Below are 22,015 nucleotides of genomic sequence, written 5' to 3'. Positions count from 1 at the left end.
GAATGGGGGTGTAGACTCCGGACCAGGAGCTTCCCGGAGAGGAGCGGGGACCCAGGGCAGTGATGGGGGCTGGGGGATGGTGAGAGCAGGCAGTGAGGAACGACCCAGAGGGACTGGGTGCAGAGAAGCCCTGGAAGCGGGATGGGCAGCACCGCAGACGGATGTGGGCTCGGAGACGGTGTCCTCCCGGGGAGGGTGTCCCACACCTCCCGGGGCGGGCGAACTGGGGGCGGGAGGGTGGGGTGAGGTCAGTCACTGAGTCCCCGGGGGGGGGGGGGGGGGGGGGGCGGGCGGGCGGGGGGAGGGGCCTGGGCAGGGCTGAGGATGGACTTGGTCTTGGACCTGCTGGGCTTGGGCCGGGTTCTCCTGGGGAGTCCGATAGGCGGCAGGGGGCGCAGGGCAAGAATCTGGGGTTCAACTTGGGGACTGAGTTCAACCGGGGTGACCAGGGGGCCGAGGAAGCGTTGGGAGCGCGAGGCCGTGAAGACGCGGGGTGGGGCTGGGGGCGGCAGGTCAGCGTTCGGAGGCCGAGGGCAGCCGCCTAGACAGAGATGCGGGATGAGGAGCTCGCCCGAGGGACAGGCGGGGAGGAGAGAGCGGCCAGTCGGATCCCTAATCCCCCGCGCCCGGTGGCCGGACGGTGCGAGCGCTCCGACTGCCCCGCGGGTTAGGGCGCAGGGAGCGCGGGAAGCGCGGCTCTACCGGACCCAGCGGCGCGCGGAGGGGGCGGAGGGACGGACCCGGGCGGGCTCGGCAGCTGAGCTGCGCCGCCCCCGCCCCGCGCCGCCCTCGCCCCGCCCGCCGGCCGGCAGAGCTCGAGCCCCGGGCTCAGACGCGGAGGGGCAAGCGTGGGCCGGGCGCTCCGGGAAGCCCGGTGGGGCGAGCCCGAGGCGGGCCGGGCGGCGATGCCGCTGGAGGCGCAGGACGCGGTGTACGTGGCGCTGGAGCTGGCGCTGGCCGCTCTGTCGGTGGCCGGCAACGTGCTGGTGTGCGCGGCAGTAGGCACCTCGAGCGCACTGCAGACGCCCACCAACTACTTTTTGGTGTCGCTGGCCGCGGCCGACGTGGCCGTGGGGCTCTTCGCCATCCCCTTCGCCATCACCATCAGCCTGGGCTTCTGCACCGACTTCCACAGCTGCCTCTTCCTCGCCTGCTTCGTGCTTGTGCTCACGCAGAGCTCCATCTTCAGCCTCCTGGCCGTGGCCGTCGACAGATACTTGGCCGTGCGCGTCCCGCTCAGGTGAGGCCCCTGCCCCGGGGAACCCAGACCCTTCCAGCGGCGGGAGCGAGGCACGCGAGTTCCGGCCCTCAGCCTCCCGACCCACGTGCGCCGCGCCCGACCCTCTGGACGCCTCGGGCGCGCGTCTCCTTTCCGGAGTCCGAGTAGGGACCGCCCTGGGCCCCGGGGGCGCAGCCTGGCGGGGCAGCTCCGGGAAGGCTCCCGGCGCACAGGTGGGCGCCCGCATTCCCTGGGCTTGGTGGGGCCCTGGAGGCTCCAGGACAACCGTGGACGCTGGGACGCGCGGGGCAGAACGACGGGGCTCACGGCCAGGCTTCGGGCTGCACCGACCCCGGGGAGGTGCCAGTTAACTTTGGGGAGCCCTGCGTGCTGCGCGCGGGCTCTAATCACCCCCTTATACTTGAAAGAATTAGAGGACTTCCCGGCTCGCTAAGACCGACAGCTTGAGAGCCTCGTGCTTTGTGTAACCTTGTTTATCCTCGGCTGCCCTGTCCCAGTCACTGAGAAGGTGCCACCAGCGTTTCCAAACACCGGAGGACTTGAGGGTTGCTCTTGGTCCCACACTCCGATGATGCAGGATTCGGGGATGGAGCGCAGCGGCAAGGGGAGTGCAGCCCCAGGTGCAGCTGTGAGCTTGAGAGCCCAGGTGTCACTCAGGGTTTAATTGAAAGCACTTTCTTTCTCTGCCTCTGGTGCCTGGAGGCCGTTTGGTGTTTCTGAGTTGGGTGAGCTTGGGATCTCTTTGGACTAAGAACTGAGACAGGGAAACTGAGTCACGGGGTAGGTGGGACAGGAAGGAGTTAATCGCTGTCTGCCAAGCCTATGAGGTACTTTAAACTCTATCCTTTAATCCCAGCAGTAATTCCAGAGGTGGGTACCTGCCTCCTGTCCGGGAGGGAGGGGGCTCAGGATGGCAGCTCTGGAGCAAGTGAGGGAGCAGGACCGGCTCAGCGCTGGGCCCCGCATTTCCAGGCGTGCCTGCCTTGCCTGCCTGCTGCGTCCTGTTCTCAACCGGGACAGAAAGCGGATTCTGCCTGCAGTGAGTCGGTGGTTATGAGGGAAACCTGTTTCAGGGGAATTGACGGGGAATAACAAACACTCTCCCAGCAGGCTTGCGTGTCAAGCCTGGTCCCTGTGTCCTGCACCTGGGTCGCAGCAGGAGCAGGAACCTCTTGCTTGGTGGGCTGTGAGCCGCCTGTGTGTCCAGGCCTTTCCACGTGCTGCCCCTTGGCCTGCGACCAGGACGCCCCTTCCTCAGGTGTGACAGAACCCAGGAATTTCTGAGGTCCGGGGCGCACACCACACTCTCGTCGTCGTAGAGGTCCTTTCCCACCTCCTGATCCTCATGTTGGTTACTTGGTGGCCTTCTGGACTTTGTGCACCCAGCAGGCAGCCATAGGCACCAGCCTCATCTGCCGGAAGCCTCTTGGGCTTGGCCCTGACGGAGGTCCAGAGAGACCTCTGCTCAAGCTTCAGAAAGCGTCCCTCACCCCTGTGCAGCAGGAAGTTCCATGAGAGTTTGAATCTGTCAGTTCTTGTCCTGGTCTCTCCTGGGCGGCTTGAAAGAATGGGTGTGGGTGTGTTAAGGGGAAAGAACTGTGAATCACAGCCCCTGACTTCTCCTTTGCATCTGCTGAGGGTGGGAGGCTGGTGTGGGGAGGGCAGAACAGCCCGTCCCACCCTGTCCCACCCCTGCCCTCCTGGCTGGCCTGTACGAGGTATGTGTGACCCGTCCCAGCAAGGGGTGCATCTGTTCCCTCCACCCTTCCCTCCCGCCCCCTCTTCCCCCACGCGGCGCTAAGCCCACTCTCACAGGCCGGAGAGGTTCTCCTGGCTCCTGTTTCAGCACTTCCTGGCCTCTTGAGCTAAAATGCAAATTACAGGGCCCCACTGGGCTCTCCTGACTCAGAATCCATGGGGTGGGGTGTATCATCCCATGATTCCATATCAGAATTCACTGGGGACTTCTGGACCCACCAAAATTTGAGAAATTCGGGGAATCATGGAGACTGGGAGCGTTCCCTTGTTCACTAGCCCAGCTCCCTCGCAGCTCTGAGGCCCTCCCTAGGGTCACGGGTCATGGGAGTGAGGTTGGAGGTGAGCCGGCATGGGAGGTGTCTCCTGTAGAGGCGGCAGGAGCCAGGTGAGGGCCAGGAGCTCAGGCCCGTGTCTTACCTGGGCAAGAATAGTGTTTGGACTCACCCTCAGTGCCAGGTCACTGATGCCCCAAGGCTCTGAGCGAGGCCCGCGTGGCCATGGTGGGTACAGCTCAAGAGTACAGAGCCCACAATCCCATAGCCGCCCGGTTGGGTTGTCAAGGCAGATACTGACCAGGGAGGGTTGCAGGAAAGGGGAGCCAAGGAGATGCTGGACACAAAGATGAGGCGGCCTCAGAGTGAGGGGCGCCCACACACAGGAGACTGTCCTAACTCAAGTCTGCGTGGTTCCTGATGCCTGGCTCAGGGTCCAGGCTCAGTGGTGCCCAGGGGGCAGCAGGGAGGGGGTGCGGGGTGGGTGTGTCTGCCCGCAGCTGTTGGCTCTCACTTCATCCTGAGGCCATTTCTGGCTGGAGCACTTCCTCCTCCCTAATCTGGTTCCCGCAAGCCACACCCCAAGCCGCTGGGGGACTGAGTGGTCCCCTCTGCCTGCCTGGGGGCCTGCCTCCCTGCTTCTGGACGCTGTTTCCCCAAGCTGCGCTGCTGAGCTGCTGAAGGAGGGTGTTGCCAGGAGCACTGGGTTGGCTGGATCGGTTAGCAGGATGGAAGGGTCTGTCTCTCTGTCCCTGGACCCTCCTGCCCCCTTTGCCACACGGCAGCATCTCTTTTCTGGGAGCCTCACATGTCCAGTCTGGGAGGGAGGTGTTGGGGAGTCTTAGCAAGACTACATCTCTGGTGGAAAGGTGACACCCTCGGAGCTCCTTTTAAGTGACTGAACTGTAAGTTTTCGGCAGGGCATTCTGAGTGGCTTTTTGTTTTGTTTACATTTTTTTCCTTTTTTTAAAATTGAGTTTTGTTCTTGTTTAGTCACTGAGTCGTGTCCGACTCTGTGACCCCCATGAACTGCAGCACACCACGCTTCTCTGTCCTTCACTCTCTCCCAGGGTTTGCTCAAACTTCTGTCCATTGAGTCGATGATGCCATTCATGAATCTTATCCTCTGTCGCCCCTTCTCTTCCTGCCTTCAATCTTTCCCAGCATCAGGGTCTTTACAAAAGAGTCAGTTCTTTGCATCAGGTGGTCAAAGTATTAGAGCTTCAGCCTCAGTCCTTCCAATAAATATTCAGGACTGATTTGCTTTACGATTGACTGGTTTGATCTCCTTGCTGCCCAAGGGACTCTGAAGAGTCTTCTCCAGCACAGTTAAAAAGCATCAGTTCTTCAGCATTCAGCCTTCTTTATTGAGCTACAGTTCCCATATAATAAAATTGTAATGTTGTGATTTTTTTCTTATCTTTTAGCATTTATTTTTGTCTATATTATTTATTTGTGCCAGGTCTTAGTTGCAGCACACGGGATCCTTAGTTGTGGCATGCGAACTCTTAGTTGGGGCATGTGGGATCTAGTTCCCTGACCACAGATTGAATCTGGGCCCCCTTCGTTGGGAGCATGGAGTCTTAGCCCCTGGACCACCAGGGAAGTCCCTGTGATGTTTTGAAATACAGCTGGGAAGGAAGGTTTCAGTTCTGGGTGCCCAGGGACCCCAGCCTTGGGTCCGTCCTTCTTCCACAGCAGGGCCATCTTTCTTTCCCAGATCATTCCCACTGCGATGGGTTGAATGTGGGCTTCCAGAAGGATGTTCACATCCTAATCCCCAGAGCCTTAGATGGGAAAGCGTGAACACCAGCTCATGTGGGTCTTCAGGGAGGAGCTTATCCAGGATGACCTGGCTCCTGAGTGCAGTCCCATCCCCATGAAACAGACAAGCAGGGAGAAGCGGGGCCATGTGGGGATGGAGGCAGAGACTGGAGTGGTGCTGGGCCTCCAGAACCCGGCCTCCCCGAAGCCTCTGAGCTCTGAGTGCAGCCCTGCCCACACCATGATTCCAGGCTCTGGCCTCCAGTACCATAGGGAGTAAATGTTCTCGGCCACCACATAAGTTTGTGGCACTTTGTTACGTGGCCCCAGGAAACCCGCGTCACTATGCAAAAGTGTGAGACCCTGAGTCCCTCACTGCTCACCCCACCCATGTTTCCTCCCCAGGAAGCTTCTCCACCACGATCCGCCACCAGGCTCTCAGCCTCCGCGTCCCATGTCATCACGGTGCCACCAAGTCATTCCTGTCACATCACCCCTCCTGGGCCTGCCCCTTCTCGGTGGAATCTGAGGGTCCCTCCTGTGCCTCGTTGCCCATATCCCTCAGCAGCTCTCGACTGGCTCCTGGGGGACCCCACCCCACCTCCTCCTGCTCCCCTCCAGCCATCTCCAATCTGGAGGGCGCTTGGGGTCCTGTCCCCTCGCTGCAGGTAGAGTGCAAGCAGTTGGACAGTTGTGTAGGAGCCCCTGGGGCTGCAAGGTGAGAGGAGCCCTGAGAATCAGGGGTGGGGAGGAGAGGGGGGCTGCCCCCCACCTTCGGCTGCCCTGAACCATGGTGACCGGCAGCCCCTCAGCAGAGGAAGGACAGTGCGCTCGGCTGCAGGGTTTCGGCAGTGTTTGCACTGGACTCTGGAAAGCGCAGGTCACCTTTGATAATGTGGAGGACGAGCGTGTGTAAAGGGGTGAAGTTAACTGCATTCTCCTGAGCTGTGACCACAGCTGCTTGCGGGGCCCTGTGTCGCCCTCGCCCTGGCTCACCTGCCGGCCGTGGTCACAGCAGAGGGACAGGGACAGACACGGGGGACAGGTGTGGTCCAGACATCGAACAGGAACATGGTTGTGAGCGGCAGCTGCTCTTTTAACCTTTTCCGAGTGCTGAGCCCCCCGTGTGCCTCCTCTGGGGGAGTCCTCACAGCAGCCGTCTGGGGGCCGTCCCGTCAGCCCCTCCTCCACAGGGGGCGACCAGGGCTCCATCAGTCCAGGGAACATGGCCAGGATGGGGTGAAACTGCGTCCCCGGAGGGAGAGGGTATGGGCGGGCTGTCAGAGGACTCCCCTCGCAGAGCGGTCCCTTCTAGGAGTGGACGAGGTCACCAAGACAGAGAGGACCCTGTGGCCGAGGGAGGGGGAGCTGGCTGTGCCTTGGCCAGCCTTCAAGCACTCAGCTGCCGGGACCCACAGGGGCATCTCCATCACCTTCCCCTTCCTCAAAGACAGGAAGCGAGGCCCAGCCTTTCCTGATGCTTCAGATTCATTACCCTCAGGAACTGGACTTCCCCGTGTTTCTCCCTGTCCCCCTGCCCCCCCCCCCCCCCCCCCGAAACCCATTAAGAGGTTGTGCTCTTGACCTCAGAGGCTGGCAGGCTGGAGACACTGCCCTGGGCAGCAGGAACTGAACAGCAAGAAGCAAATGTCCCTTCTTTGAAATAGTTAAAGTTGGGAACAGACTGAGTGTGGCCTTCCAACTCACCAGGCTGACAAGGGGAGCAGTGCTGTTTCTGGAGGGCAGAGGCTGGAGTTTCCTGTGGGGGACAGACAGGAGGATGGAGCGTTTTGAGTTGTGGTGGGGCCTATGCCAGAGCAGCGGGGCTGCTGGGCTTCAGGGTGGGGGTCCCAGCTCAGCAGGTCCAGGGGAGCCCCGAGCTTGCCTAGAAGCCTGGATTTTGTCCTCAAGGCACCATAAGTCCATGAAGGACTTGGTTCTGTTTGTTCTGCGTTAGAAATCAACCAGTGTGAAGAAGTCAGCGTTCAGAAGCACAGTGGGTTCAAAAGACAAGCCCACACCAGCCACTCTGCCTGGGTGGCCCTCCCACACGGATACCCCCTCTGCGGTGACCGCTGGGTTTGTACTGCCACCTTTAACAGAACCTGTTGACTCTCTCCCATGCAACCCAAGCCCTCTTCCCTGCCCGGTTCCCTTCAATTTCTGTTACATTTTGATTTTTTTGATTTTTTCCTGTGGATCATATTTCAGCCTTCTGTTTCTAATGCCATCACTTGTAGGCAGTATGTGTTAGCTGTCAAGAAAAAGAAGGAAAAGTGTTCCTCCCCCCCTCTCTGCCCTTGCTGCCACCCCATCTCTACCTCACTTTGAGCAGGTATGTGGTTTCGCCTACTTGATAAGAGGTTTCATTTTCAAAAGGTGATCCCTGCTGTAGTAAAGAGATCGAAATTGTGTAAAAGGGTAAATTGTGGGAAGTAAGTCACCCAGTCTGACCTCTGGTTTCCCACTTTGCCTGTCAAACACCTCCACTGCTTCTTAGTTTTTTCCTACAGAAATTACGTATTGAATACGTTTATACTGTACTATTATTTTTACACTGTCAATGTTCGTATCTTCTGCGTTTTATTCTGTACCTATGGTAAAGTTCCCTGCACTTTGTGGAGAAGTTCTGAAAGGTGGAAACAGATATCCGGCATATATAATATAATGTTCTGCTCATGTGTTTGTCACTCACCCTGAGCAGAGCGTTCGACTGGAGCAGAAATGCACCCGTCACTAACCCATCTTCTCCAGGTGCATGCTCAGTTGCTAAGTCGCGTCTGACTCTGCAACCCCATGGACTGTAGCCGCCCCTCTGTCCATGGGATTTCCTAGGCAAGAATACTGGAGTGGGTTGCTGTTTGAGACGGTTCTAAAGGCGGTCACTCAGGTTCTGTTTGTGGGTGCCTCCCACTGCTCAGAATGATGTCAGATTTTAGTCTGCCCGTGTTTGAACCATGATCTTCCCATTTGGAAGTTAAAAGACAGCCTGGCTCCTGCACGTCCTTATGGTGGAGGGTGCTGGTACCACGTGGGTGTCGCGGTGGTTCTCCCTGTCATGCTCTCCAGGTGGTTCTGCCATTTCTTGCCGCCGCCATGTTTGCTTTCCTCTGGGATCCCACATGTGTGTGTCTGTATTTTAGAACCTGGGTTCTTCCATGCCAAAAACATGGTTTCTTTCTCACATGTGGTTGGCGGTTGAACTGGGTGTGCTCAGAGGCTGGAAGGCATTGCTTTGACACCCAGGGTGGCTCAAGAAATCTGACGTGGGTGTGGGTGTGGTTCTTCTTTGTAATTCTTGTTTCCTTGGAAGCCTTTGGGATCCTTTGCTTTGCTGGGTGTCCTGAAATTGCATGAAGTGAAAGTGTTAGTTCCTTTGTCCATGGAATTCTCCAGGCTGGCTACTGGAGTGGATTGCCATTTCCTTCTCCAGGGGATCTTCCCGACCCGGGGATCCAATGTGGGTCTCCCACATTGCAGTAGATTCTTTATGGTCTGAACCACCAGGGAAGCCCATGAGGTTGGCTCTAAATACTCACTTTCAGCTCTTCTCCTTCATCTGAGGATGACATCTTTCCAGTCTGAAGACTGAGGTTTTCTGTCAGCTCTGAAATCTTAAAAGAGAAGTTTTCTAGATTATTTCCTTATGTCCATTCCCTGTTTTTCCTTCTGGGGTTCTTGATAGATGGAGACTTTCCTTCCTTGACTGATTTTATCTCTTAGATGTCCTCTTACACATAAGGTTCCAAAGCTTACCTCTTCATTCTCCCCTGGACGAGTTCCTTGACTTCCCCCACCCCAGTTCTTCTTCTGCTTCTTCTTTTTTTACTTTTAGCATTCATATTTTTCCTTTTGATTTAAGGTTAAGGTTTTGGACTTGACTTTGAAAGGCCAGTTTTGGATTCACATGATTGAGATTCTTGCTGTGGCACAGACTATATATGTAATCAAAACTCTCCCCACCTCCCAACCCTATCCTCTGTCGCTGGGTCTGGAGCTTCAGCTTGGGGGGAGGGTGGGGTGTCGAGGGATACATGCGCAGCGCACTGGGGGTGGGGTGAGGCTGCCCCAAGCTGGCCAGCAGTCAGCCTTTGCCTTGACCTCCGCTCTGTCTCTAAATCCTGTCTGGAGCCTGCTGTCCGAGAGGTTGGAGCCTCTTGTCCTGGCCACCCTGTTTCTGATTCAGGGCTCCGTGCCCCTCCCGACAATCCCATCTGCCCTCTGGCTTCTGGAAACTCACCAGATTCTCTGGCTTGCTGGGCGTCTCCTTCCACTTAGGTTTTTAGAAGGGTTTTGAATTTACTTCCTTTTGTGCGTCTCTGCTGCCCTTAAACATGGTTTTCTCAGAGGTGACAATTAGGTGGGACCTAGTAGGCCAGGAGGGGCTTTTAATCAGGAGTTTGCTGAGGTCGGGTTGCATTACAGAACAGCCACTCCGGCAGACGGCAGGGGCTTGGACTGGAGGGCAGCTCGCTGTCTGGGTGAGAAGGAAGGAGTGTGACTGGCACAGAGGTCATGGAGATGGAGGCAGAGTCTAGGGATCCTCGAGGCGGGCAGCGTCTGGACTTCTCCACCTGGAGGAAGGCTGATGCCAGAGGCAGCTGAGAGGTCAGCAGAGTCCAGAGCAGAGGGGCTGCCAGGCCGACTGGACTTCTGGACAGGAGAGGACCCCGAGGCCAAGGTGGGCCCTGGGGTGACAGTCAGTGAGTAGGGCCAGAGACATGGCTGGTCAGGGACAGATGGCCATGGACTCACTCTCTCTGTTTTTTTTTTAATATGGAGACTGTAAATATTGAATTTTGGTGCCGGAGAAGACTCTTGAGAGTCCGTTGGACAGCAAGGAGATCAAAGCAGTCAATCCTAAAGGAAATCAACCCTGAATATTCATTGGAAGGAGTGATACTGAAGCTCCAATACTTTGGTCAACTGATGCAAAAAGCTGACTCATTGGAAAAGACCCTGATGCTGGGCAAGATTGAGGGCAGGAGGAGAAGGGAGTGACAGAGGATGAGATGGATGGCATCACGGACTCAATGGACATGAGTTTGAGCAAACACTAGGAGATAGTGAAGAACAGGAAAGCCTGGCATGCTGCAGTCCATGGGGTTGCAAAGAGTTGGACACGACTGAATAACTGAACAACAACAAATCTCTATTGAAAGGCATCACAGACCAGGTGCTGTAGGCTGCACCTCCCCCCACCCCCAGCCAGGTCTCTTTGGTGGCTCCTCTGCTTCCGCCCTGTTCCCAACACCAGCTCTGCACCCATGCTGCCCCTCCTTCCTTGACCTGATGCTCCCTGTGGCGTCTGGGGCTGAGGCCAGCCTCCCACCAGTTCTGGTCTCTCCCCAGCCTCCCCCTCCCCACCCCCTTTATGTGTCTGCTCTGCTTCTCAGAAACCCCCTCAGTTCCCTGGCTGAGGCCAGGCCTTTGCACCTGCCGTTCCCCTGCCTGGCACATTCTGTACTTGCGGGCTCTTCCTGATTCTAACAGCACTCTCTGCGAGGTGCCCTCATAGCTTCTGTGCATGTGGGGCATTTTCTAGATGATTCGTCTGTTAACGCAGAGCTCATGCTGCCCCCTCAGCTTCCCAGGAGGCGGCCCAGTGACTAGCCTGTGTGCACACACGTGTGCTGGGGGACCTGCCCTGATAGGCGTGGACCAGCTTGTGGCCAAGACACAATGAATCCATGGAAGGTGTCTTCAAGATAAAGCAGGGTAGAGCGGGAGTCCTGGGGTGACCCACAAGGAGAGGAAGGAGAAAAACAAGGCTGTGTTTCCAAGGGGAGACTTAGCTCTTAAGTTTGACATTTTTTAAAATCATTAGAAATGTAGTTTTTTTAATAGCAGGGACTTTTTAAAAATTACACGATGAATGTATGTGTGTGTGTGTACATACATACACAAGCACACATATACTGTACCCATTCTGAAATTTTTAAGAAGTCCCTGCTATTAATGGATGTGTATATATGTCTCTATACCTTATCTGTCTGTGTGTGTGTGTGTATACACATATTTGTATCCGTTTGACTCATCTGGTCTGTGGTTTCAGAAAGAATGAGTCATTCTGAACTAGTGTGTTTTTGTCACAATTTCTGAATTGCAAAACTAATACAAATCCCTAATTGCTTACATTTTACTACTTTTGCTTCCTCTGTCTTACACCCACCCACACCCACATGCACAATTACACTCTGGAGCTGTAAGATTGACATAATATAGTCTATAGTCAGATTTCCCAATTGCCCTGATCATGTTCTTTACAGTTAAAAAAAAATCCAGCTTTCCAGTAAAAGGTCACGTGTGCATCTGATATGTTCTTTTCGCTTTGTTTATTTGTTTGTAAACATTTATTTATTTGCCTGTACTGGGTCTTAGTTGTGGCATGTGGGATCTAGTTTCCCTGCTAGGGATCAAACACAGGCCCCCTGCAGTGGGAGCTCAGACTCTTAGCCTCTGGACCACCAGGGAAGTCCTGATTTTCTTTCATCAGAAGAGTTCCTCAGCCTTTTTTCCTTCTCTTTCAACACATTGTTTTGGGTTTGGTTGTTGCCTTATTGATTAGATTCAGCTTTTGGTGGGAACACTGCCTGCTTGTTGTTGTGTCCATTTCCACCTGTCACACAGGAAGGCACTCGGGGTCCATCTGTCCACTGCGGTCATGTTAAAGCTCCCTTAGTTACAACTGTGGCCGCCAGGGTTCATCATGGTGAAGGTGTGCTTTTCCCACCGATGATTCTTCCTGGATCAGTTATCACCCTGTCAGGTGGTAATTTTTTTTTTTAATAATATTTGTTTTTATTTATTTGACTGTGTTGGGTCTTAGTTGCAGCATGTGGGATCTACTTCCCTGACCAGGGATCGAACCCCGGGCCCCCTGCATTGGGAGCATGGAGCCCTAGCCACTGGACCACCAGGGAAGTCCCCTGTCAGATGGTAATTTTATTTTTTCTCAGTTGTTTTACGGTATCAGTTGGCTTTCTTCTATAGGGAAGAGGTTGCCTTTTCTTTGCTCTTCCTTAAATTACTTTTTTACACACAGTGGACTTAGGGAATGTTATTTTCATGTATTGTGTTACCGTCCATTCCTGCCCAGGTTTGGAGGACGGGAGCCCGTTCAAGCTGACTTCCGCCTGAGCGTCCCCATTTTTTGAGCACGTCTGATGTTCTGGCAGAGAAAGGTTTTTCAGGCTCCGTTGTGTGTTCCAGCTTCAGAATTGGCTGTTTCTCCAAGGAGCCCTGTCTCTTTTCAGTGGAGAATGGTATCTAGGAGCCAAGATCTGGCTGCTGGAGCGTCGTTTCTCCTGGCCCTTGTGATGAGCATAGCGAGGAGAACTTTGTTTTGTTTTGTTAGATAACCACTTGGAAGAACTCTCGCTGTCTCACTAATGAGCAGGATGATGGAGTTAATAAGCAGGTCATCATTTGGCAGCGGTCAGCGTAGTAACCGGTTCAGGCAAGAATAGTCAATAGGTGATAAAACTCACTGATAGAACTTAAAGGAGGGCCAAGATACTCACCTCGTGGACTCAGCTCTCCAGGTTCCTCTGTCCATAAGATTCCCCAGGCAAGAATACTGGAATAGGTTGCCATTCTCTTCTCCAGGGGACCTTCCCAACCCAGGGATCAAACCCAGGTCTCCTGAATTGCAGGTGGATTGTCTACCATCTGAGCCACCAGGGAAGTTCAGATATATTTACAAAATCTCAAAGTACATGCACCAGAAGATACAAGTCATCATAAACAGAGGAGCAGTTATAGTGGAGAAGCCTGGTGGACACTCCAATGACCGCTTAGCAGGTTACTGTCACCAGGATCTACATGCCTCTTAGTGTCTAACTGGTTATGTGCATGGTGACCAACGTGTTTGACAATTAATGTGACAGCTGCCCTTCCCCGGGCGGGGGGTTCCTGTCTTGTGAATGGGAGCACGTGTGCTGGGTGAACAGAAAGATATTGGGGTGATGCAGGTGTTGTCTTGGTGGTGGTAGCATCACTGGCTTCAGCAGGAGAGGAAAGACCCTTCAGTGTGACTGCTGTGCGGCCCAGAGGGGCCAAGGAGAGGAAAGCAGGACCCGCGTCTGGGCCTCCCTGCCTGCTGACCACCCCACACCCCCACCCCGCTGGCAGCCAGCGCAGTCATGGTCCCACTCACTTGCATCTCCTCTTCCAGCTGCGTCGTCTTGGCACCCGTCAGCCTTGCTCTCATCTAAGTTTTGCCAGGATTTCCATTAGACTTCCTGGTACATTGTTAATATTCACCGCGGCAGCTCTGCCCCTGAGACCTACCCGCTGGGTGGTGCGAGTTACTTTGTTAGTGCTCTAGTTACAGCGCTCGCTTGGTAGGTTTTGAGAGGTCTGTCCTCGCCCCTTGTCACGCAAGTCCTATTGCTATTCATGTGAGGTTTTAGAGAATGAGAATTTTCTAAGGATTATACATTGCTTTAGAGCAGAAGTATTTCTGTTACAGAGGAATGAAACTTGTGAGCGAGACTGAACGTAAAAAAAGATGCTGAGCAAACAGCAATTTTAAGAAGCAGGACAGAACTCTGTGTGTATTTACTTAGTGACCTGCATGCAGAAAGTGCTTCGTGCACATGATGTCTGGGATCAAAGGCCAGGCAACAGCGGGGCAGGTTCCGCTGCCACCAAGGGCCCCATTTTTCTGAGAGCAGAGCTCAGACTCTCCCTGTCTGGACTCAGTGTCACTGCCAGGGACAGCTGCCCTTGGGGATCCGCTGATCTCAGAGCTCCCTGAGCGCTGGGAATTCTGAGACAGTGGCTGGTCTGAGGTGGCTGCAGGGGAGGAGGGGCCCTGCCCCAGAAATAGGCCAGTGCTGGTTCAGCCATGCCCGGCGAGCCCTCTTTCATGACTAACCTGGTGTCCACACTGCTCGCTCCCTTCTGTTGACTCCGGCCATGTGACTGTGTCTTGATCTGACTCCTCCATGGTGCTAGGGCCAGGGGGGCTGGGGAGGGTGTCCAGCACAACAAGGGCTTAGCCACTTCCCAGAGCCGGACGCCCCCCAGGACACTGGGGGGCTGGAGCCGGTCCTGCTTGTTCAGAATAGGGAAGGCACCTACATCTCCTCCGTCCATCACGTTCCACTTACTTGCCCTGCACTCGAGGCAGATGTAGGAAAGGACATGTTGCCTTCCTTTCAGGACTGGTTTGGGGACACATGAGGATGTTCTGAGACCAGAGGTGCACAGGGAGGAGTGAGGGGTGGGCAGGGTGGAAGCCGGGCACTCTGGAGAGGACAGAGGTCCAGCTGGAAGTGGGAGATGGGAAGGGATGTGGGCGGAGATCAGCGGAGCCCCCATGAGATGCCAGGGCCCCCAGGGGTCGTCCCTGCAGCCTTCGCCCAGGGCATCAACCCCTGCCTGCTCTCCAGAATCCGTGGCCGTCCCCTGCCTGCGCCCGGGTCCAGGCAGTGCCGCCGGCACACTCACTGTCCTGCCGTCGTGGGGCTGCAGCTCTGGCCCCAGTCGTGCCTGTGTCTTGAATTCCCCCAGCCACCCACCTGGGGGTCTAGTCGTGTCACTAGCAGAAGAAAGTCTTTCTGCCACCATTTAAGGACTGCCTACCGAGAGGGCAGCAGGGGCCTCTGCCAGTTCCCACGTGGCTGCCTGCGGAGTCGGGGGCGGGGAATCCCTGGCACCAGCAGCAGCTTTGGCAAGAGCAGAGGGCGGCTGAGCCGGGCTGGCTGCACCCACACTGGGCCCATGGCTGGGTGAGCAGGCAGGTGGGGTGCGGGCAGGAGCTGGGATCGTGGGAAGAACCACAGGGTCCTGAGCAGGACAATACCTGCCTTGGACACAAGTGAAATCAGATTGGGTGAGTGGCTTTGTATCCTCACTGTGGCTTCAGAGCTGCAGGCCAATCCTTTGCTCCATCTGAGCCTCGGTGTCCACCTCTCTGAGCTGGAAGTGGTGGTGATGACCTTGGGCCTGGGCTGAGCAGGACACACGGGCCTGCAGGTGGTGCCCTGCTCAGGGGGGGGAGGCTGTGTTTCTGATGTGCTCTGTGCAGCTGGTGGGGGGCGGTCTGCAGGGACGTGTCTCCAGGACAGGGTGTCTGGCTGTGATTCAGAGGCTGCTCCAGCGGGGGTGTCTGTGTGTACAGTCCTTGCTGTCACCCTGCTCGACACCAGCATCTTCTCTCAAGTCAACCACTGAAAATTTCCTAACTGCCTGTCTTCTTGCTCCTCTAAACTCCATCTCTGCAGGGATCTCTATACCAGCGCAGCCCTCCACCCCCTGGCTCCTCACTGCTCTGGGGCAGCTGAGTGTCACACTTTGCCCCTCCCCATGGCCTGGGGACACCCCGCCTTGCTTGAGGTTCATTCACATGCCCTCCTGCTTCTCTGGAAGAATGAAATCCCATCCTGTCTGGAAGCCTTGCACATTCTGTTCTCTCTGCTTCTTGTTGTTGAGTAGCTCAGTCGTGTCCAACTCTGTGACCTCATGGACTGCAGCAACACAGGCTCCCCTGTCCTTCACTATCTCCCTAAGCTTGCTCAAACTCATGTCCATCGAGTCGGTGATGCTATCCAACCATCTCATCCTCTGTTATCCCCTTCTCCTCCTACTTTCAGTCTTTCCCAGCATCAGGGCCTTTTCCAGTGAGTCAGCTCTTCGCATCAGGTGGACAAAGTATTGGAGCTTCAGCTTCAGCATCAGTCCTTCCAATGAATATTCAGGATTGATTTCCTTTAGGATTGACAAGTTTGATCTCCTTGCTGTCCAAGGGATTCTCAAGAGTCTTCTCCAACACCACAGTTCAAAGCATCAATTCTTAGGTGCTCAGCCTGCTTTATGGTCCAACTCTCACATCCATACATGACTACTGGAAAAACCATAGCTTTGACTGTACAGGCATTTGTGGGCAGAGTGATCTCTGCTTTTTAACACACTGTCTAGTTTGTCATAGCTTTTCTTCCAAGGAGCAAGCATCTTTTAATTCCATGTCTGTAGTCACTGTTCCCTCTGCTTAGAAAGCCACTCTCTCCAGTTTCTAGACCATTCTCTCCTTCTCTGCCACTGTCTAAGAGGCCCTGTGTCTGAGCTCTTCCTGGCTTTCTCTTATCTGTACCCTGTTCATTTTGATTTGGCCAGACTCCTTCCGACTTGTCCATTTGTGTGTTTACCTGTTTATTTTCTGTCTGTTCCATTAGCTCTGTCACCCACGAGGGCTGTGATTCTGTTCGCTGTGCCAGCAGAGTGCATGGCTCAAAGGGGGAACTCTGAATAAAATAATGAACCACTAGAGGAGAAAGGCTGTGATGGGGTCCCCAGATGAAATTAGCTGCTTTTTCTCGTTTAAGACAACTGAGCATGAAAGTTATTTTTCACAGGCAGGATCCAGCATTTGTGAGAAGTTCAGATGTGGTTGCATTCCAATTGTTTTGAACTCTGGCAGGAAACCCCCCCCACCCCCACCCCCGGGACCCTTTTGTGTACAGAGGACTCTAATGTTGCTCAGACACAAGTGAAGTTAAAAAAGCAGCATAATGTGGTGCAAGGAACAGGGATCTCAAGTCTGAACTTAGCCTTGGTCTTTGGTTCTTATATTCTTATTCTTATATTGCCTTTATTAACTAAAAACTTTGTATCTCTATTTCCTCACTTGTAAAATAGAGAAGTTGGACTAGACAAGATAAAAATCCCTTCCAGTTTATATCAGTTCAGTTCAGTTGCTCAGTCGTGTCTGACTCTTTGCGACCCCATGAACCGCAGCATGCCAGGCTTCCCTGTCTATCACCAACTTCCGGGGTTTACCCAAACCCGTGTCCATCGAGTCGGTGATGCCATCCAACCATCTCATCCTCTGTCGTCCCCTTCTCCTCCTGCCCTCAATCTTTCCCAGCATCAGGGTCTTTTCAAATGAGTCAGCTCTTCGCATCAGGTGGCCAAAGTATTGGAGCTTCAGCTTCAACATCAGTCCTTTCAATGAACACCCAGGACTGATCTCCTTTAGGATGGACTGGTTGGATCTATAAGCATGCTTTTAGCTGCAGGTAACCGTGACTTTTTAAGCAGTCAAGACCATCAATTCTCTCTTGAGCTAGAATATGGAACCATGGCAGTTCTAGTGTTGGTGTAGGGCTTGAAAGACACCATTGAGAACCTGGACTCCTTACTTCTGCTTTGCCATTAGCCTTGTTTTTCAGGCTTCTGCCTCATGGTCACAGAATGGCTGCCGCAGCTCTGGACTTCATGGCCTCCCAGAAGAGCAGAAAGGGATGAGCATGGGGGAGGAGCTCTCCTCATGGGTCTCTCTCCTTTTACCATGTAAAATCTCTCTTGGAAGTATTCTAGCAGACTTCCTTTGTCTCATTGACTAAAACCACCTCCTGTAGCCACCCTAGTCCGTGACTGATGAGAGAATTTGCTTGCCCTGATCTAATTCATCCCTGGGGCTGGTCTGCACTCAGCTGTATGCACTTCAGAAAAGCAGAGGCATGAGGGCAGGGCCGCTGCAGAGGCTGCCTCATGGGCCTAAGGTTCTGTGGCTAAGAGTTGTGTCTGCACGAGGCGGCCCTGTTACCCTGCAAGGGCCTGACTGCGTTCTTCACGTCCCTGGTGCAGTCATGGCCGGGAAAGATATTTCTATAAGGAATGGCTTTACATTCCTAAACGACGAGGGAAGCAGAGGGGAGTTGGAAATAGATGCAGCTGAATGGCAGCTGCGCCCATGGGTCCTTTGCCATCAAGGCCCCTCAGCTGAGCTGCCTGTTGCTCGGAGCAGAGATGGGGCATCGTGGCCAACGGGAGGCGAGACCTCCCCAGTGGACCAGTTCTGCTGCCTGTCCAGGCCCCAACATTAGGCACTCCTAAGGAGCAGGCTCTCTAAAGTTGTCTGGTAACAAGTTGGAATGTGTGTGTGTGAGCTCATTACTAAGAACCCCCCATGTGCCAGGCTCTTTGCTAGCTCCTGCGGATGCTGATGCAAAGGGACGAGGTCTGAGTCCTTAAGAGGCTGGACGTTCTAGCTGAAGGGCAGACACCTGTAATGTAAACAAAGCCCTGTGACGGGTGTGTGTCAGGGGCTGGAGAGTGGGCGCGGCCCCCTCTGCCTGTGAGCCGAGCCGGAAAGGAGGTGACCTTTGAGACAGAGAGCAGCTGAGCCAGGAGGCCGCTGCTGTGGGGAGCCACAGGCCAGGAGCACACGGGGCGGTGGCCTGAGGCTCTGCGGGCCACACGGACAGGTGCGGGCTCGGTCCTGCAGCAAAGGAGATTGGACACTTTCCATAGACAAGTCCCAGGATGACGTGTACCCAGTTACTGCCCAGCTCTCTTCCCAGAGATTAAGTAATGATTTTATTTCTTTTTTTCAATATATCATGTCGAATACATACTAGGGACCACTTATGAATAGCAACTCTCTTGCAAGAGTGTTCTGGAAAAACATCTATTTCTGCTTTATTGACTATGCCAAAGCCTTTGACTGTGTGGATCACAATAAACTGTGGAAAATTCTGAAAGAGATGGGAATACCAGACCACCTGACCTGCCTCTTGAGAAACCTGTATGCAGGTCAGGAAGCAACAGTTAGAACTGGACATGGAACAACAGACTGGTTCCAAATAGGAAAAGGAGTACGTCAAGGCTGTATATTGTCACCCTGCGTATTTAACTTATATGCAGAGTACATCATGAGAAACCCTGGGCTGGAGGAAGCACAAGCTGGAATCAAGATTGCTGGGAGAAATATCAATAACCTCAGATATGCAGATGACACCACCCTTATGGCAGAGAGTGAAGAAGAACTAAAAAGCCTCTTGATGAAAGTGAAAGAGAGTGAAAAAGTTGGCTTAAAGCTCAACATTCAGAAAACTAAGATCATGGCATCCAGTCCCATCACTTCATGGGAAATAGATGGGGAAACAGTGGCTGACTTTATTTTTCTGGGCTCCACAATCACTGCAGATGGTGATTGCAGCAATGAAATTAAAAGATGTTTACTCCTTGCAAGGAAAGTTATGACCAACCTAGACAGCATATTAAAAAGCAGAGACATTACTTTGCCAACAAAGGTCCGTCTAGTCAAGGCTATGGTTTTTCCATGGTCATGTATGGATGTGAGAGTTGGACTATAAAGCTGAGCGCTGAAGAATTGATGCTTTTGAACTGTGGTGTTGGAGAAGACTCTTGAGAGTCCCTTGGACTGCAAGGAGATCCAACCAGTCCATCCTAAAGATCAGTCTTGGGTGTTCATTGGAAGGACTGATGTTGAAGCTGAAGCTCCAATACTTTGGCCACCTGATGTGAAGAGCTGACTCATTTGAAAAGACCTTGATGCTGGGAAAGATTGAGGGCAGGAGGAGAAGGGGACAACAGAGGATGAGATGGTTGGATGGCATCACCGACTCGGACATGGGTTTGGGTGGACTCTGGGAGATGGTGATGGACAGGGAGGCCCGGTGTGCTGCGGTTCATGGGGTTGTAGAGTCGGACATGACTGAGCGACTAAGCTGAACTGATGAATAGTAAAGTTTGTCTTTGCTATAAACTGTTGTTTTAGGCTAGCTGATAGCAAAACGTCCAAAATGTGTATTATGATTTCTAGAGATTTTAAGTAAGAGTTAATGGTCTAAAAGTTACTTTAAAAAATTTAATATTTGCTACATTCTCTCCCAACTTTTATCAACTTTGCTGAGAGCTGAGACAGCCAGGGATGCTCCCAGAATTGTTCTCAGCATTTCCCCAGGGAGCTCCGGAGTGGGAGGTGGGTGGGGTGGGGGACACAGTTCTTCCTGGGTGTTTGTGGGAGACCAGTCTTCTCGCCCAGAGCCACCAGGTGGTACTGCCTGACTCAAGGGGCCTCCAGACCTCACTTCTCAGGTTCTTGTTCAAGGGCATCTTATCACACCTCGCCTTCCATACTCTGCTTTTTCCTTTTTTATATTATGCGTCTCCTTCTAACACACCATGTAATTTACTGACTGATGTTTGCTGCTCATTATGATCTGTCCCCCTACTAGAACTAAGTCCCTGAAGAGCAGGGGTCTTTGTAGGTTCTGTTCCATTGGGTATCTTGACCCCCTATGTTTGTATCTTGTAGGAGATCTAGACCCAAGGTGGATATCTGGGTAATCAGAAAGCAGCCTTTAAGAATTTGCCACTTGGGACTTCCCTGGCGGTCCAGTGGCTAAAACTCCATGGTCCCAAACCATGGGTCCAGGTTCGATTCCTGGTCAGGGAACTAGATCTTGCATACTACACCTAAAAGATCCTGACTGCTGTAACTAAGAGCTGGCGCAGCCAAATAAATAAATATTAAAAAAAAAAAAATTGCTACTTGCTCTCCTTGACCGTGATTTGTCGTCAGAGGTGAGTTAGTAAGAATGAAAATCTTGTTGGAGCAAAGCTGTTTATACATTTGACTGTCATCAGTGTTGCAGACAAAAGCCCCTAGTGCCCTCTGAGTGTGGACCTGAGGCTGTTGGGGTCAAGGCCTGGCACAGAAAGCAGAGATGGTGGGGTGCTCTGAGTTTGCTGTAACAGACCGTGTCCTTTTGAACAGGTATAAGAGTCTGGTCACTGGGGCCCGAGCGAGAGGAGTTATTGCTGCCCTCTGGGTCCTGGCGTTTGGCATCGGCCTGACGCCGTTCCTGGGGTGGAACAGCAGAGAAAGAGCCATCAACTGCACGGAGCCAGAGGACAGAGCCGAGAACGTGAGCTGCTGCCTCATCAGGTGTCTCTTCGAAAACGTGGTGCCCATGAGCTACATGGTGTACTTCAACTTCTTCGGCTGTGTCCTGCCCCCGCTGCTCATCATGCTGGCCATCTACATCAAGATCTTCCTGGTGGCCTGCAGGCAGCTGCAGCGCACAGAGCTCATGGACCACTCGAGGACCGTCCTCCAGCGGGAGATCCACGCGGCCAAGTCCCTGGCCATGATTGTTGGCATTTTTGCCCTATGCTGGCTGCCAGTCCACGCCATCAACTGCGCCTCACTCTTCCAGCCAACCTGGGCCAAGGAGAAGCCCAAGTGGGCGATGAACATAGCCATCCTCCTGTCGCACGCCAACTCGGCCGTCAACCCCATCGTCTACGCCTACCGGAACCGAGACTTCCGCTACACTTTTCACAAAATCATTTCCAGGTACGTCCTCTGCCGGACGGACATCCTCAAGAGCAGGGAGGGGCAGGCAGGGTCTCAGCCCACTCTCCAGCTGGGCCTATGACCCAGGCTCTGGCCTCTTCCAGGAGAGGGCTCAATAACAAAGGGACGGGGCACGCTTGGCCAGTTCTCACTGGAAAGACAGCAACCCTCACAGGCCAGCCGGTTGCCTCTTCTGGGCGCTTCCCTGGAGGTTCCATGTACCTCGTTAACATGTGACTACTACTTCCTGAGGTTGACAAATGTATTTATGGTTCTCTGGCTGCTTTGTGTGGATGATGCTGACGGTGTGAATGGATTGTAAAAGTATGTTTTGCTTTTTTTTGTTTAAGAGTCTGCCTCTTTTATGGTAGAAAATGATCAAAACTATTTTACTGTGACATACTGTGAGCTATTATAATACAAATATTTTTTTAACTTGGAGGCAATGGGAAAGGTTGGACATGTTAAAAATAATACTTGTTCTGAGGAAGGTGACCAGGAAAAGTAAAAGTATGAATCTTCAACCAAGAGACTGCTGTTTTAGGGAAATGACAGGCTTGTAAGTTCTTAAGCAGAACATCATCGCAGGCTCAACAACATTCTTAGCCATGTACAGCACCCGACCCCAGAAGAAGCTGTAGAAGCAGGTCCTCCACTACTAGGCTCCGATCCCCTTCCAGAGCTAGGTAGTGATTTTTACGTCTCTCCCAAATTCAAGTTTGGCCATGATGCTGGACCCCAAAGTGAAAATTTTACTAAGGCGGGTTATGTAATTGTGTTTCTGTATGAGGTAAAATAAAAATAAAACTTAACAAAAGTTCTGGGTGTTGTGCCAGCTTGCTGCAGAGCTCACCTACCTTCTGTTCC

The 22,015-nt window shown here is 53.5% G+C and overlaps 1 protein-coding gene across 1 annotated transcript; it reads left to right on the top strand.

Moving 5' to 3' along the window:
- Positions 1-296: 296 nt before the first annotated feature.
- Positions 297-21,965, top strand: ADORA2B (adenosine A2b receptor). The gene is made up of 2 exons (XM_043903956.1): positions 297-1,240; positions 20,567-21,965. Exons 1-2 carry the CDS (start codon positions 906-908, stop codon positions 21,228-21,230), a joined length of 999 nt encoding a protein of 332 aa, XP_043759891.1. The 5' UTR covers positions 297-905; the 3' UTR covers positions 21,231-21,965.
- The last annotated feature ends 50 nt before the right edge of the window (positions 21,966-22,015 follow it).

Source organism: Cervus elaphus, chromosome 5 (genome assembly GCF_910594005.1).
Source record: "Cervus elaphus chromosome 5, mCerEla1.1, whole genome shotgun sequence".
NCBI classification, from domain to species: Eukaryota; Metazoa; Chordata; class Mammalia; order Artiodactyla; family Cervidae; genus Cervus; species Cervus elaphus.
This window is presented reverse-complemented; position numbering and strand designations above follow the sequence as displayed.